The sequence below is a fragment of the Rhamphochromis sp. 'chilingali' genome, assembly GCF_963969265.1.
Source record: "Rhamphochromis sp. 'chilingali' genome assembly, chromosome: 12".
Lineage (NCBI taxonomy): Eukaryota > Metazoa > Chordata > Actinopteri > Cichliformes > Cichlidae > Rhamphochromis > Rhamphochromis sp. 'chilingali'.
The window spans coordinates 6,034,543-6,048,184 of record NC_137939.1 but is presented as its reverse complement, the minus strand read 5'-3'; the positions used below and the strand labels follow the sequence as shown (position 1 = coordinate 6,048,184).

General features: G+C 41.8%; 3 protein-coding genes across 3 annotated transcripts; 1 reads left to right on the top strand and 2 right to left on the bottom strand.

The window, feature by feature from the left end:
• Positions 1–121: 121 nt before the first annotated feature.
• On the bottom strand, positions 122–3,398 carry ppp1r3da (protein phosphatase 1, regulatory subunit 3Da). Its single transcript, XM_080899024.1, has 2 exons — positions 3,199–3,398; positions 122–2,959 (listed from the first exon to the last, which is right to left on the bottom strand). Exon 2 carries the CDS (start codon positions 2,929–2,931, stop codon positions 2,038–2,040), a length of 894 nt encoding a protein of 297 aa, XP_080755150.1. The 5' UTR covers positions 2,932–2,959; positions 3,199–3,398; the 3' UTR covers positions 122–2,037.
• Positions 3,399–3,679: 281 nt separating this feature from the next.
• Positions 3,680–7,531, top strand: fam217ba (family with sequence similarity 217 member Ba). Its single transcript, XM_080899022.1, has 4 exons — positions 3,680–4,189; positions 4,302–4,401; positions 4,548–4,612; positions 4,703–7,531. Exons 1-4 carry the CDS (start codon positions 4,083–4,085, stop codon positions 6,135–6,137), a joined length of 1,707 nt encoding a protein of 568 aa, XP_080755148.1. The 5' UTR covers positions 3,680–4,082; the 3' UTR covers positions 6,138–7,531.
• Positions 7,532–7,714: 183 nt separating this feature from the next.
• On the bottom strand, positions 7,715–11,644 carry ttll9 (tubulin tyrosine ligase-like family, member 9). The gene is made up of 14 exons (XM_080899023.1): positions 11,488–11,644; positions 11,032–11,063; positions 10,869–10,964; positions 10,603–10,714; positions 10,321–10,506; positions 10,111–10,179; positions 9,938–10,028; positions 9,740–9,780; positions 9,567–9,654; positions 9,247–9,305; positions 8,930–9,126; positions 8,415–8,528; positions 8,085–8,209; positions 7,715–7,993 (listed from the first exon to the last, which is right to left on the bottom strand). Exons 1-14 carry the CDS (start codon positions 11,500–11,502, stop codon positions 7,923–7,925), a joined length of 1,296 nt encoding a protein of 431 aa, XP_080755149.1. The 5' UTR covers positions 11,503–11,644; the 3' UTR covers positions 7,715–7,922.
• Between the last annotated feature and the right edge of the window lie 1,998 nt (positions 11,645–13,642).

Genomic DNA, 13,642 nt, shown 5'->3' with positions numbered 1-13,642 from the left:
AACCCATATCAAGAAGCGCCTGGTGTTATGTTAGTGCGAGAGGAGTTTTGGAGTTCTGCACTTACTGAGTCAGCAGAGCGTTGCCAGCTTTTAGGGACCATGTGCCTCAAGTCTCAGCAACCCCGGTGTGTAACTTTATATGGTCTGCCACTTCGTGGGTGGCTGTGGTTTCTAAATACTTCCACTTTTCAAAAATACCTCTTACGGTTAATGTTGGAATATCTAGGTGGGAAAAATTTCCAGGAAATGACTCTTTAAAAATGTGGCATTCTATTACAATACAACGCTCAAATTCAAATTGAGCTCTTCAAACCTACCAATTATTTTACAAATGTTTGCTAAGCTTGAACACATGGCTATAGATGCTTGGTTTTATACACATGAATTCAAAGAGTGAGACATGCGACCCAATACTTTTGTCCTCATAGTGTATTTAAACACCTTTAAAAAAGAAAAAAAAACTTACAAAGCTAAAAACATGGTTGTTTTTCTGACAAGACAACAACACTACTAACTGAAAACGCTACGTCTAGATGAACAGAATCAATTTTTGGGGAACCCTACTAACATCTTCCTATAGAACCCATTGTTCTGCAATAAACTACGCAGCAGCAATTAAACTTAGCCCCATTTTCAACATTACAGCATCCATCCATTCGCTTCCGCTTATCCTTTTCAGGGTCGCGGGGGGGCGCTGGAGCCTATCCCGGCTGTCATAGGGCGAAAGGCGGGGTACACCCTGGACAGGTCGCCAGTCTGTCGCAGGGCCAACACATAGGGACAGACAACCATTCACACCTAGTGACAATTTAGATTAATCAATTAACCTATCCCCACAAGCTGCATGTCTTTGGACGGTGGGAGGAAGCCGGAGTACCCGGAGAGAACCCACGCAAACACGGGGAGAACATGCAAACTCCACACAGAAAGACCCCGGCCTGATGGTGGAATTGAACTCAGGACCTTCTTGCTGTGCGGCAACAGTGCTAACCACCGTGCCACCGTGCTGCCAACATTACAGCAGTGAAATGCAATACACACAGGTATCAGGGCAACAGCAATTCAACAACAACAACACATATAAAAGGAAAACACAATCAGGAAGCATGTTTCCCGCGATAATACTTGCATATTCACACCTAAGTAAGATTTAGAATACAGGATTTTAGCTGGTAGTGGGTATTTTCACAGTGTGGTAGGCCTACTGCTACTTAGAATCTGCCACTTTTGCAAATATAAAACATTACATTTCCCTTGAGAGTAAAGTCATTTATTCTCTTATAGCTGAAATATTTACAAAATATGTTTGTTCGAGTATTCTGTAATTAGGAATATACATAACAGCTTTTTTTTAGAAAGGCATCTTCAAGCCCATTTGAGATGCAGGACTCCTGCATTTCAAGAGTATGGCTTAGCACATGAGAAACATGTACACTGTATCTATGGCATGTTTTGACAACATTTGACTTCCAAATACAGATCCTAAAAACTCAGCAAACTGGTCCAGAAGACCAACATCCAGCTGGTAGAAAGCCTGGACTGTGAAGTCCATTAATTTCATTTTAACCCAAAAATTTTGTATAGGATGTTCCCACACTGAAGTGCAACATTTATTAGGAAAATATAACAATTCAGTGCAATTTTTACAAACAAAAATACAAGTGGCAGTAAAGCTGGCACCAGGTGTAAGTGCACTTGTGTGTGTGTGTGTTTTATTCAAACTGCTATTATGCCAGCACTACTAAGAGCATCAACAGTTTCCTGTGTGTGGTTATGCCTCCATCAGTGCATTTTATCTTATTGCCATTAACATTACACATAAAATACCCCCCAAAAAGACAAATCCCAAAGGATTTTATGGCAAGCTATAGCACGCTCAAAAACGTATTTTTTATGCAGATTGGTTAAAAATTGCAAAAATGACCCCAAACGGCCTTGACAGATGTGTTTACCGAGTGTTTTTTGTATAGATATTGCTACATGTAATCATTAAGTGTTCTAATGCTCAAACTCTTCTCCCTTTTGTGTGCATACTAACTAAGTGAAGTGCACCATGCTATCCTCGCATTCTTTGGGCACAGCGAGCTTGTAGTTCTTGCAAATTAATTTATAATTCTTTCCATCGTTGTTGTCCCAGTACTCAGCACCACAGACTTTGTACTGAATGGCAAACTCTAACACTGCTTCTGGTTGCAGGAATGGAGGTACAGGCAGATGAAAACGAAATGTATCGCAGCTGATTTGGCCCATTCTGCCCTCACAGTTCTTAGTGATGCTGGACACCCAAGAGGCCTTAGCTTCTGCACAACTCTTCCATCCTGTAAAAGAATAACGAGCCGTCACATCTTTCTCAAAGTCCAAATTGAGGACTTGGGTGATTCCGATGACCCCCAACTCAAAACACAAGACTCTTTCAAGACAAACTTTCTGCTCATGGAGACGATGCAGGAATCCTGGATGGTCTCCAGGTTGCTGGGCAAATGCTGGCTTCAGGTATGGCAAAGAAATCTCCATATGCCTTCCATCTGCCATCTCTGCACTCATCAACAGTCTAAAGGTAACATGATGGGGCACAAGTGGATCCTCTCCCGATTTAAAAATCTTGACGTCTTCCAGGTCCAGTCCCAAAGAGTCAACAAACCGTACGCCAACACTTCTGCACTGCTTCTTCTTGTCAGTGGCAGAAGGCAGCGAGTGCGACCGCTGACGGATGATGGGTTTAGGCGTAGGTTCACAGGAGAGACTGCGGTGAAACTGTTGTTTTGGGAACGAAACTCTGGGGCTCGGGGGACGGATTGGAACTGGCTTCTTCTGCACATTAGGCTTGTCAGCCCGGAGCATTTCAGTCAGGTTAATAGTAACACATGACCTCCTCTGTTCAGACTGTGCTGGAGGAATCCTCTCAAGTCCAATAAACCACCCTTTATCCATGTGTGGTGAGAGCAGGGGTTCAGTTCACCTGTAAAGTTGGGAAGTAAAAGCATAAGCTTCAGCGTCAGCTTACTAAATGCAACAAGCCATGAAGCAACTTTCAACAGAGCAACTTTGACGTTTAAACAGTAGAGAGTGGGCGTGTACTCGGGAAGTACGTGCCCGCATGCATGCATACGGTCTTTTTCTGCCTCTCTAAATGACTGCAGTATTCCTGAAACTGCCTTTAACATCACTTGCTGCAATCAGACGTTGACATCACCTCACCATGTGAAGATGCGAAGAGTCAGTCACGTATAAGCTGTAGGAAGCAGCCCAATCTCGATCCTCCATGTAGAGTAGTATTATCAGTGCTGCGTGTAGTGCCTGTTATTGGTTGCAACCGCGTAGCCTGATTTGTAACTGCTAACTGCCTTCATCGCTCTCCAACATCCCATACATGCATTCAACGTGAGGTATATACAGATCAGCTGACGTGCTCGCAGTTAACAGGAAACTACACACGGACCAGAATGACGTCGCATGGGTGATTGAGTACTTTAAATGAAGCGGGTGCGAGTTCACGCTGTTTAACTCCTTCTCTGGGACACGGTCCTCATCGGATCCCATCTTGTGCACTCCATTTGCTTATCGACTGCAAGCAAGACTCTGCAAAAAAGGGGCTTCAGCAAACGCTTTAAAATGAAGCCAGCGCGCTTTTAACTGCAACTCCCATGATGCACCGCTGACGCTCGCTTCGACACGAACAGGCGAGCCAGTCAGCAGCAGGTAAACAAACCTATCTGACTGGGACGGCGAGCCAAACAAAGCGTTTGCGCCGTGTCACCGTCTCGCATTTGTAATGGTGATGAGGACGACATCGGGGAAGGAGACGCGCCAGCTGTCAGCAAGCGATTCAAATAAAAGCTGATCTGCGATCGAGCAGCGGGGCCATACGACGGAGATTAGTAGGACGCGTTTCAACCTGCGGATACAGGGGACGCTTGACATCTACGCACGATGCACTGCAGCATTTTTGAGAAAATGGGTGTTTTTAGCCTAATTATCAGACTGGAATATGTGATCCGAGATGTCGGTTGGGTTCTTTAGCTACCGTGTGATCTAACTGCGTCGGACTCGAAAGCAACAATCATCCCCCACTGTGCTGCAACATGGGGCCCATCATGCAGGAGCGCACAGCATCCACGACACTGAAACGCGTCGTTTCCAAAGAGAAGATTCGGGTGAAAAATACCGAAAATAGCGGGACAGTAACCAGGTAGGCCTCGTTTACGCTGACGGGTATTGCACGTTTTTTTTTCTTTTTTTTCGTTTTATTTGTATCCTTGACGCGAAGGCGATCCTAACAAACCCGTGTTGTGTTTTTGCAGTTCAAAGAAGGGTAACAAGACGAAGAAATCTGTGGGCCAAATGAAAAATGGTCTCCCAGGACCAGGTCAAGATAAGGACACGGTGACAACAGTGCACAGAGTATGTAAATGATAGCCTGATAAATTAAAGGGATGTAAATGTATACAACGTCATTATTATTTTTATTATTTGATAGCAAGATAGTGTTGCCTCATGAGTTCCTACCTGTGTACAAAAAGCAGAAGTAATGAGAGATTGTTTTACAGGGTGCACAATCAAAAGGTGCCAGAGTGAAGCCTTGCACTACACGCAATACAAGCAAAGTGTCCAGGTAAGAGTGGAGTTGGGGGTGTGCATGCTTTGCGATTACTTTGTAAATCCCTAAATCCCCAACAGCTTTTCCCCGTCTGTCTCCTTACAGCCCCGAAGAAGAAGGGGATTTGAGACCTCAGCTCCGCAAGCAATCTTATGCACACAGGAAGGAGGAAAAGCGAGAAAATCAACGTGTGTCCCAATGCACCAGCGAGCTCCAGCAAAACCGTGGGGGGATGGGAAAAAATCGGCGAGCCCTCTCGCTGCCTCTCTCTCCGATATCAGGAGTACGGCAAGTGCCGGCTCAGCCCCTGATGCACTCCCCAGCTCCCACCCCCGAGGCACTCCAGCAGCACTACAACCACAAAGATGATGACACAGACAGTGCAAGTGATCTGTCGGACTCTGAGAGGCTTCCAGTTCTGCCCTCCCCATGCACTCCCTGTACCCCTCCCCATCTCAACCTCCGGGCAGAGATCATCAACTCTAGCGACTTTCCCCCAGACTTTCCGGGACCCCATGGGGCAGTGGGTGATGAAGATGAGAATGAGAAACCCAGCTACAGTTACCCAGACTTTCTTCCTCCTCCCTTTAACAGTTGGAGTCTGAGACAGCTGGCAGTGTTTCTGCATACAGAGGGTCGTGGTGCCCCCCGGCCTAAGCCAGTAGGGTCCTTAGAGAAGTACCTGGAGAAACTCCTCCAGCTGGAGTGGCTCCAGATTCAAACGGTGCAAGCAGAGAGCAGCCGTCTGCCTGGGAGCCGCCCAAGGCCACAGGGCTTCTCCTCTGCTACTACAGCTCATCAACCTAGGCCTCACACAGCTCCACCATCCCGACTCAACTCCCCAAAAGGGCTGCGGCACACCCAGCGAGCATTCCCATTTGCACCTGTCAACAACCCCCCATCACCTGCCTCAACCCAGCACCAAGTCTCCCGCCTTCCAGTCTGTCCTCACTGTCACATTCGCTACCCATTGTGCAATGGAAGCTGCTCTGCTTATGTCTACCAGCGCCACTCACGACTCAGCCCACTGCTTGAGCGCAGAGCCAGACCCAGTGCACCGACAAAAAGGAGCAGCAGTGAGACCCGAGCTCCCTCCACAGAAGGTAGGAGCCCAGGAGGGCAAGGTGGAAGTGTGGGAGGGGCTCACACCCCAGTTAGCCCCTCAGCTGGAAAGAGTCACCACAGGCAAATGCAGGCTGCAGGCAATGCCCGTAAGCTACCCCAGGAATCTGGCACTAACCCAAACAGCAGAGGTCAGGCGAGGAAAAGCCGTGTCAGAGCTAACTCTGAGACAGATGTTAAAAAGGAGGCTGGTGGCATGAAAGCAACCGGTGCAGAGAAACGTGCTTTTGCTGCAAGTAAGAGAGAGACCATGACATCCAAGAAAGAGGAGAGGGACTGGCAGAAGACAGAGGCAGTAGGCCAGGCCTCTAAAACAGCCATGAAAAGAGCTGCTAAAGACCTGTCCTCTCTCCCCAAAGCCCCAGTCAGTAGTAAGCAGTGCGGCAAAATGAAAAATGTGCACTTTGTCGCAAAGTAACCCCTGTAGACTTGCAATATAGTGCTTTCCTTAGAGGTTACTCGGTACAGGAGCTTGAATCTATGCTTGCTTTCTGTGTAAACTGTGTAATACTAACATGTTCTAACTGTTGTACAGCTAAATCAGTAAGTGGTGTACAGCCTTTAAAGGTCGAAACCATCAGCAATCGTGCAGCTAGAATACAGAAAATAAACAGCAAAGATAACTCGACATTTAAATAGAGCAGAACTATATACGCTGCATTTAATTCCGAATGTACAGTTATAGTTATATGGCTCACTATGAGCCTGAACACTGCTATTATTCAAAAAAGTAAAGCTTTTGTGTACAATAAATAAATAAGTAAAACTATTGCACTGCACAGTCATTGCTCAGTAATCCTCTAATGTTAAAATAAGCATTTACTGTCCCGCTGGCCAGTTTTCAGCATAAGTAATTCACAGTGAAGATAAACAGAGGTCACTATGTTTCAACCATCAAATACGACCATAGCTGTTTCAGTGCAATTTTTGAATGTTGGAATGTATTTGTTTTCAATGTTCTTATTTTTTTTTCCTCAATGTTGCTTTTTATTGTTCCTTTGGTGCCTCCATGTTTTAAGACACATTTTAAGTTAAAGCAAGTTTAGGTGAAAAGGAGGCAAAGTAAGTGGTGGGGTACTGCAGTAATGTGGTCTGTTCCAGATATATTTGTGATATGGTTTTAAATTTTTGGTTACAAGGGCTTTTCATGTTTGAACAGCTTGAATTGTAGTTATGATAATATACTGTATTTTGCATAGAGCTGAGCTCTTTCTATCATTGAAGACGGTGTAATGTTTGCTACGAATGTAAATGCATATTTTTCCAAATTTTATATGCCATAGTTATATTTATCAGAAGTGCTGTGGTTGACTTGTACTTTCTTCTTCTTCTTCTTCTTCTTCTTCTTCTTCTTCTTCTTTTTTTTCCCCCCCATCATCATTGCTGTTTACACTGTCACGCACAAAAACAAAAACGCAAAGAAAAAGAGCTGAATGTAACTTTGTGTCATTCCCAGGATTCAATGGAAGTTCAGAGGATCATAGCTACTAAGCTGTAATGTTCTACATATCACCTCCATATCCCATACTTGATGTCTGTAGGACACTGTGTTTACATGAGTATTTTATCTGTTTCTTGTGATTACTATGTGCACTTGATTCATGAAAACACGACACCACTGTAAATGTGCTACTTATTCTGACTGCACCTCTTAACTTAAATATCTATGTAAACTATCAAAGCCATAGATAAGGGGCCTGGAGTGGCAGTGTTGTTCTAAATGTGTACATTACATCGACATGCACGCAGAAAGATTGTGGTATGTACAGTATTTTCTCAATGTTGAATGCGAGTATTTGTAAGGCATAGAAATAAATGTTTTGCACACAAGCGGCACTGGTCTGTTGGTCATTCTTTGAAGCACCTGAAGAAATGGTGCCAGATTCACAAGTGTTTTTGTCATTGACATTGTGCATGCAAACATGCAAACACACGCTGCCATTCAAGCACATTGATTACAGTATTGGATTCAAAAGAAAAACCCTCTGTACTGGTGTATTTCTTGTTGAATGTAATGTAGGGTTGTTACATGGTTTGTAGTAGATTTTAAGCATCAGATCTGCACAGATAACTGTATAAAGCATTAGAGATGTATTTCCCCATAGCTGGCCGCTTAATTAGACCCCTCAATGCCACCCTGATTATTCAATCTTTAACACTAAGTACTGGAGTAGCAGCATTGTAGTAGAAAATCTCAATCTGATTATGCCTTCCTTTGGCATGGAAATGGTTTTAGAAGCTGGCGAAGCTGTTTCTCTCTGTCGTTTACACACCCTGCAACAAAGAAGAGGTTCTTAGAATGGGAATTACTGTTGCCTCGAAAAGAAAAGGAAAAAAAAAACCAGGAGCAGCACATTTAGGCTACCTAGGTGTGTGTTGGCTGTGAAACCTGAGCTGCCAAATGTTTGTAGGTTGGCATCCTCTCTGTAGACAGGACCATCATTCCACATGAGATCATAGCCACCCACTCTTTTCTCCTTCCCAGTGAGCCTAAGGAGAAAACAGTCCATTAGAACACAGTATGCAAAAAAAGGAAATGGAAGTAAGCTTTTCAAAAGTGCTTCTTCACACTCACATTCTTAACTTTTAAATGTGCTATAATCCAGGCTCAGACCATATAAAATGACTGGAGGGAGGGGAAGTCCTCGAACTCTGCTCCCTAATGACAAAACGGAAAAACATATGAGGTCTTTACCTTCCCTCCATATCCACAACATTCAAAGTGTCTTCCAGCAGTCTGCATTTCATCTCGTAATCCTCCTGACAGCTGGGCGTGTGTGATGGAGAGGCATTCACCTCAATTAACCACCTGTGGAAAGATGAAGGGTTGATTATGTTCAGCAAACATTTACTTTCATGCCACTGTGGGCCAATCCACGAGTACAGCAGACAGTTCATTAAGGATGGCTAGTATTTGCAGTGGACAGAGGTGCTTTAATTAATCCGTGCGCTGTAATTTAGCACAGCCCAGCTCTCAGCTTATCAGATATGCTGAGCATTTCGTTTGTGGTTATTCATGCATTTCTAGTGAATTCTCCTACCTTAGGTATTTATTTCAGTTTTATTTTATAAATATGTAATACAAGTTATTTCAGGCCATTGAGAAACCCAAAAATTCTTAAGCATAGACATGCATGGTTTAGTAGTGTATGTTTAGAAATACACGTAAATATGATAGTGCACTGTGTTGGCATGTGTTTATAGACTTACGGTTTGAGGTTCTGATCCAGTAGTATGTCATAACCATAGAGCTCAAAGCAGTGTTTGTCATTAATAATGACCTTTTGTACACTCTGCAGACTGCGGACAAAGATGTTGTCCATCTCTTTAAACAGGGTTTCTACCATCTCTCTGCCGTGTTTTGCAGTCAGGTATCTTCGAAGCTGTTGCATCTGCCACTTGCATCCCTGCTTATCATTGGATGAAACAATGCAGCAATAAAGAGATAAAAGCTGTTTAAAACAGACATGTTTCAGAACATAAAAGTAACATGAGCTCTTTTTCTTTGAGGTTCCTGAATTACACACCTTCTCGTGATCATAGTCAGGTGCTGTTTTTTGAACAGACACATTGGTGAGATGCATATCTGAAAATAGGTGCTAAGGAGAAAACTTTACTGATGGGATTCAACATGGACAAAAGCAAAAAAAAAAAAAAAATTAGGATGTGACAGTCTCGGAAATGTGGCCAAACTGAGCTATTTAAAATTTATTTTTACATGACAATTCATTAGACAGAGCCTAAATTTATTATGCTGATAACCCAGGGCTAAATGTATATTAGTAAATGTATCAGCATTCAATTTAATGCAAAAAAACCCCAACAACAATAGTAGAAAAAGGGATACACTTGTCATCAATACTGCTGAGGGAAAAGCGAATGCCTGAGAAGCGCGCAAAGCCGTCTCGATACAGCCAGGCTTTCAGGGGTACATACTGAAAGAGAGACAAACTGATTTTAACATGCAGCAGATTTTTCATTTTATATAAAACTATGCAAGCTACAGGGATCAGTACATACTGATGTGACCAGCACATAGACCCTCATATCAAACTTTCTGCCTGTTGGGGAAAAAAGCATAAAAGGTAATGAAGCAAGGATATTTTCTCATCGACAACAGTCAACATTGCTAAACAAAGTATTGTCAATTTTCATTGTATGTTAAATGAAACTGTAAATTAATTATATTAAATTGTATTATTTTAGCATGCTCATTACCATTGATTAAATAAGGGTTCTCTATATAGCGCTGTGCCACATAGCTTTTCACTTGAACTCCGTCCTTCTGTTCCTCTGAGCGGGAACCATCCTGTGTGAGTATTATCAATCAGACTCTCAAAATGTCTCCTTTTAGCAGTTTAACTTACAACCAGTTCTTTACATAACCCCACCTTCTTCCACTCTATGATGTCTTTCAGTTTTCGAAACAGAAAAATGCCTTTGCCTTGAGATTTTCCAACCTAGACAAAAGAGATATATTTTCATGGTATCGGAGCAGCATGGTTATAACTTATTTTTACTTTCTGAGGTCATAAAAACTTTTTTTTTGTTGTTTTTGCACCTGGTTACTTGTTTTTTTCTTTGCTTGTTTTTTAACTAACCGGCTTCATGATCCAGGTGTTGCCAGGGCTTCGATTGAATTCCTCTACAAAGAGATGATACTCACTGGGCATTGCAAAAGTGCAAGGGAAAAAATCACAGTTGGATGCTTCTATGCAACCAACCTCCCTTTCAAGCTGTTTCTGGTATCTCTTGAGGTTTTTCACCATAAGATTTTTGCGAGTCAGCTGTAGTGCAAAACATAGAAACAAAGGAAATGACTTGTTTACCACTAAAATGTCCATTTAACAGTTACATGAAACCACAGGCTGATGATAACTCACCTCATAATGGTTGCGAAAGTGGTTTATCCTTACGTGCTCCTCCATGTATGTATGATCAAAATTCTCCCTCAGCCATCCCACATCACACCAGTTGAAGTCCCACTCACCATCACTGTGAGGAGGAGAAAAGAAAGCTGCAGGATCAAAGACACCGCTGCCATCCATCCCTGGTGTAGCATTCTCTGGGGAATGTTCCTGATTTCCTTCTATATATGCAATCCTGCACATAATTCCACAGAGTCTTTCTAAAATATCAATCTACTCACTCTTTAACTTCAATCCAGTTTGGTCTTTGGTGCAAGACATCCTGTATGGTGTTACAAGGCAGGCCACATTTGTAGCGCACACAGCTTCTTCCTTCCCTGAGGAAACATTGCATCACAGTACATGTATTTTTAAATGTACAATCAAATTACGAACAACACTTACCGCTCTTCATATGAGCCTTTGTATCCATATGCCTGTAAAGGTAAAGGAAGCAAAAAGAACTCAGTGGCTGTGAGGAGTGAAAAAAGTTAGCTTTACAAACACTTGACAACTTCCAGCTTAATTGGTAATTGAGTGTGAAGTTGTAAGATGTTGAAAAATGTTGTCAATAAGCAATTTTTCAGAATTGGCAAATTGCTGCTTAACCCCAACTTCCTCCTAATTTGTGGCTCTCATGTGTTACTATTTTATTTCAGTTTTAACACCACAAAGTTGGGATAACCCAAGGTCAACGAGTGTGTTTTTCAGACAACTGAATACTACGCTGAACAGCACTCTTCTGCTTTGATTATTAAATTATTAGCATGTGTATCCCGTAAGTAAGTTATAACTCTAGCAGCTAGGCAATGCCACATCCACATCTTTGTTATGGGAACAATGTCGCTTCTTTCTTTTTACCTTATACTTTGACATGGATGCCCTGACCGCGAAAAACAGAGGAAATTGTCGAAATTACTATTATTACAAAAGTATTTTTAAAAACACGTGAAAGTAACGCGTACTGGCTACAATAGCAAAAGTTAGCTACTGTTCAACAGTGTTTAACAACTGCTACCATGGCAACCTTGCCCCGTACTGTCGGAAGAATGTCCTAGTGTACTTCCCGTAGAAGACGGAGACTTATTTTTCAAGCAGAAGCGCGAGACATGTAACGAGACATAAAACGCTCACAAACGTTATAATAATGTGAGGTTTTCATCCAGCTCATTTAAATCACAATCATGCACCAGCATCTATGACAGGGTCTCATGAGCTGCTTGTTAACCCGATAATATGGAGAACATATTAAAAATAACAGGCATACAAAAGCTTCTAAAGAATGATGGAAACAGTAATCATTATTATCTTTATTATTAGGAATCTGTTCTATCAATTCACCACTTAGTGGCGCCAAAACTCCAATGAGTGGGCCAAATGATGCATTTGTAGCATATGCTAATCAATAATAGTATTTTGTTTAACAGCATTTAATATTTATTTTTCCCTGCTAAATTAAATGAATTAATGTGTAATTGCATTATTTACATATTTGTATTATCTATCTGTCAACAAATATATAAATGGAAGCTAATACTGCTATATTATTATTATTATTATTATTATTATTATTATTATTATTATTAGTGTATATATAATCCTGCCATTAATAAAAACCAGAGACAGGAATTGCACTTAGTGAACTGTCATCACTATGGATTGATCTTTAATCCCTTGCTTCTTAAATTGACAGAACACAATGCTCTGTCAATGGTTAATTGAGCTCAGTTCAGTTCGATTTAATTTATATAACGCTAACCAACAATAACAGTCACCTCATCGTGCATATACACTGCAAAGTAAAGACCTACAATATTAGAGAGCAAAACACCAAGCAGAGGATTCATGGATTGTATCTATTATGCATATTTTTCTTTGTGATCGAAGCCTGCTCATTTAAGTGGTCATTACTTTCCTCGAATTTTTTTTAATGTCTCTGTGATATGATCAGGACCCACACTGTGTTCAACACCCACACCTTTAAAAATAAAAGTTCTCAAAGTGACACACTCTGAGCACCTTTATTTTTAAATATAGCATCACTGCTTCGGCACCGAATATATTTTCCAGCTCCTTCCCACAGAAAGCACACCGCTCGTTCCTGAGTCCGGGCACTAGAAAGGGGCCGAGTTCATTAGTTGTAATCCATCTCACCTGTCCTCTCCGTCCTCCCGGCACAGCCCCGTGATCTTACCGTACCTCTCAAATTGTAAAATGAATGGCACTCAAGCTAAACCAAAACCCAGCCTCAAAGCCTCATTGAAATGACAGCTGTTACAAAACGCAATGAATGATTTAAGGAACACATTAGACTGTGAGCCATTATGAGTTTTATTGTAATTATTGGGTCCTTTTTTTATCACAAAGATGAAGGCCAGATCAAATCTGCTCAAATGGCAAATTTTTATGTTTCAAATCCAAAACAGATGGCTATAAAATGGCATCAGTTTTCTTTTAACCTTCATCTGCTTGGCTGAGGCACAGAAGTAAAAACATGCACGTATTAATTTGGTCTCCAAATGGCAATAAATATTTGGAGCACCCCCGACCGACTGTGCATGCCATGTGTAATAATTAAATGAGAGTGTGATTATACCGCAATTACATGTAGGATGACTGAAAACTGACAAATTGCTTAAACAGAAATCCTAACGTGATTTAGCGTTTTCAACCTTCCTCTGTGAAAAGTAAGCGCAGATACTGAAAGCTGTATGAAACTTGAGCCATCTAAGATTTCAATGTTTCCTGCTTTAGGTTACTTCTAATGCCTTTTTACATTTTTCCTACAACCAGCAACCTTACTGTTTTTAAACAACACTAAATTATAGTGTTCTGTTGTCCGTTTTAGTTCTTTGTGTTTCTTAAGAAACATCCAAGCTTTACTCTTTCTCCTTGCTTTTCAAAACCCAGTGTGTGCAAAAAACTTTGTTTCCTTATCCCTGATAATAAGTTAAGCAGTAGATGCCAATCAGAGGGCAGTGTTTCAGCAAGCTTTTATTCTGAGACACATTTCCTG

What these genes read in the sequence shown, in the direction of transcription:
- fam217ba (XM_080899022.1), top strand. Translation starts at nt 4,083, where the DNA reads ATGGGGCCCATCATGCAGGAGCGCACAGCATCCACGACACTGAAACGC. An exon ending in AATAGCGGGACAGTAACCAG is followed by an intron (nt 4,190 to 4,301) that starts GTAGGCCTCGTT and finishes GTGTTTTTGCAG; the next exon opens with TTCAAAGAAGGGTAACAAGA. An exon ending in CGGTGACAACAGTGCACAGA is followed by an intron (nt 4,402 to 4,547) that starts GTATGTAAATGA and finishes ATTGTTTTACAG; the next exon opens with GGTGCACAATCAAAAGGTGC.
- ppp1r3da (XM_080899024.1), bottom strand. Translation starts at nt 2,931, where the DNA reads ATGGATAAAGGGTGGTTTATTGGACTTGAGAGGATTCCTCCAGCACAG.
- ttll9 (XM_080899023.1), bottom strand. An exon ending in CTGACTATGATCACGAGAAG is followed by an intron (nt 9,127 to 9,246) that starts GTGTGTAATTCA and finishes AATGATAAGCAG; the next exon opens with GGATGCAAGTGGCAGATGCA. An exon ending in CTGGATCAGAACCTCAAACC is followed by an intron (nt 8,529 to 8,929) that starts GTAAGTCTATAA and finishes ATCTTTCCACAG; the next exon opens with GTGGTTAATTGAGGTGAATG.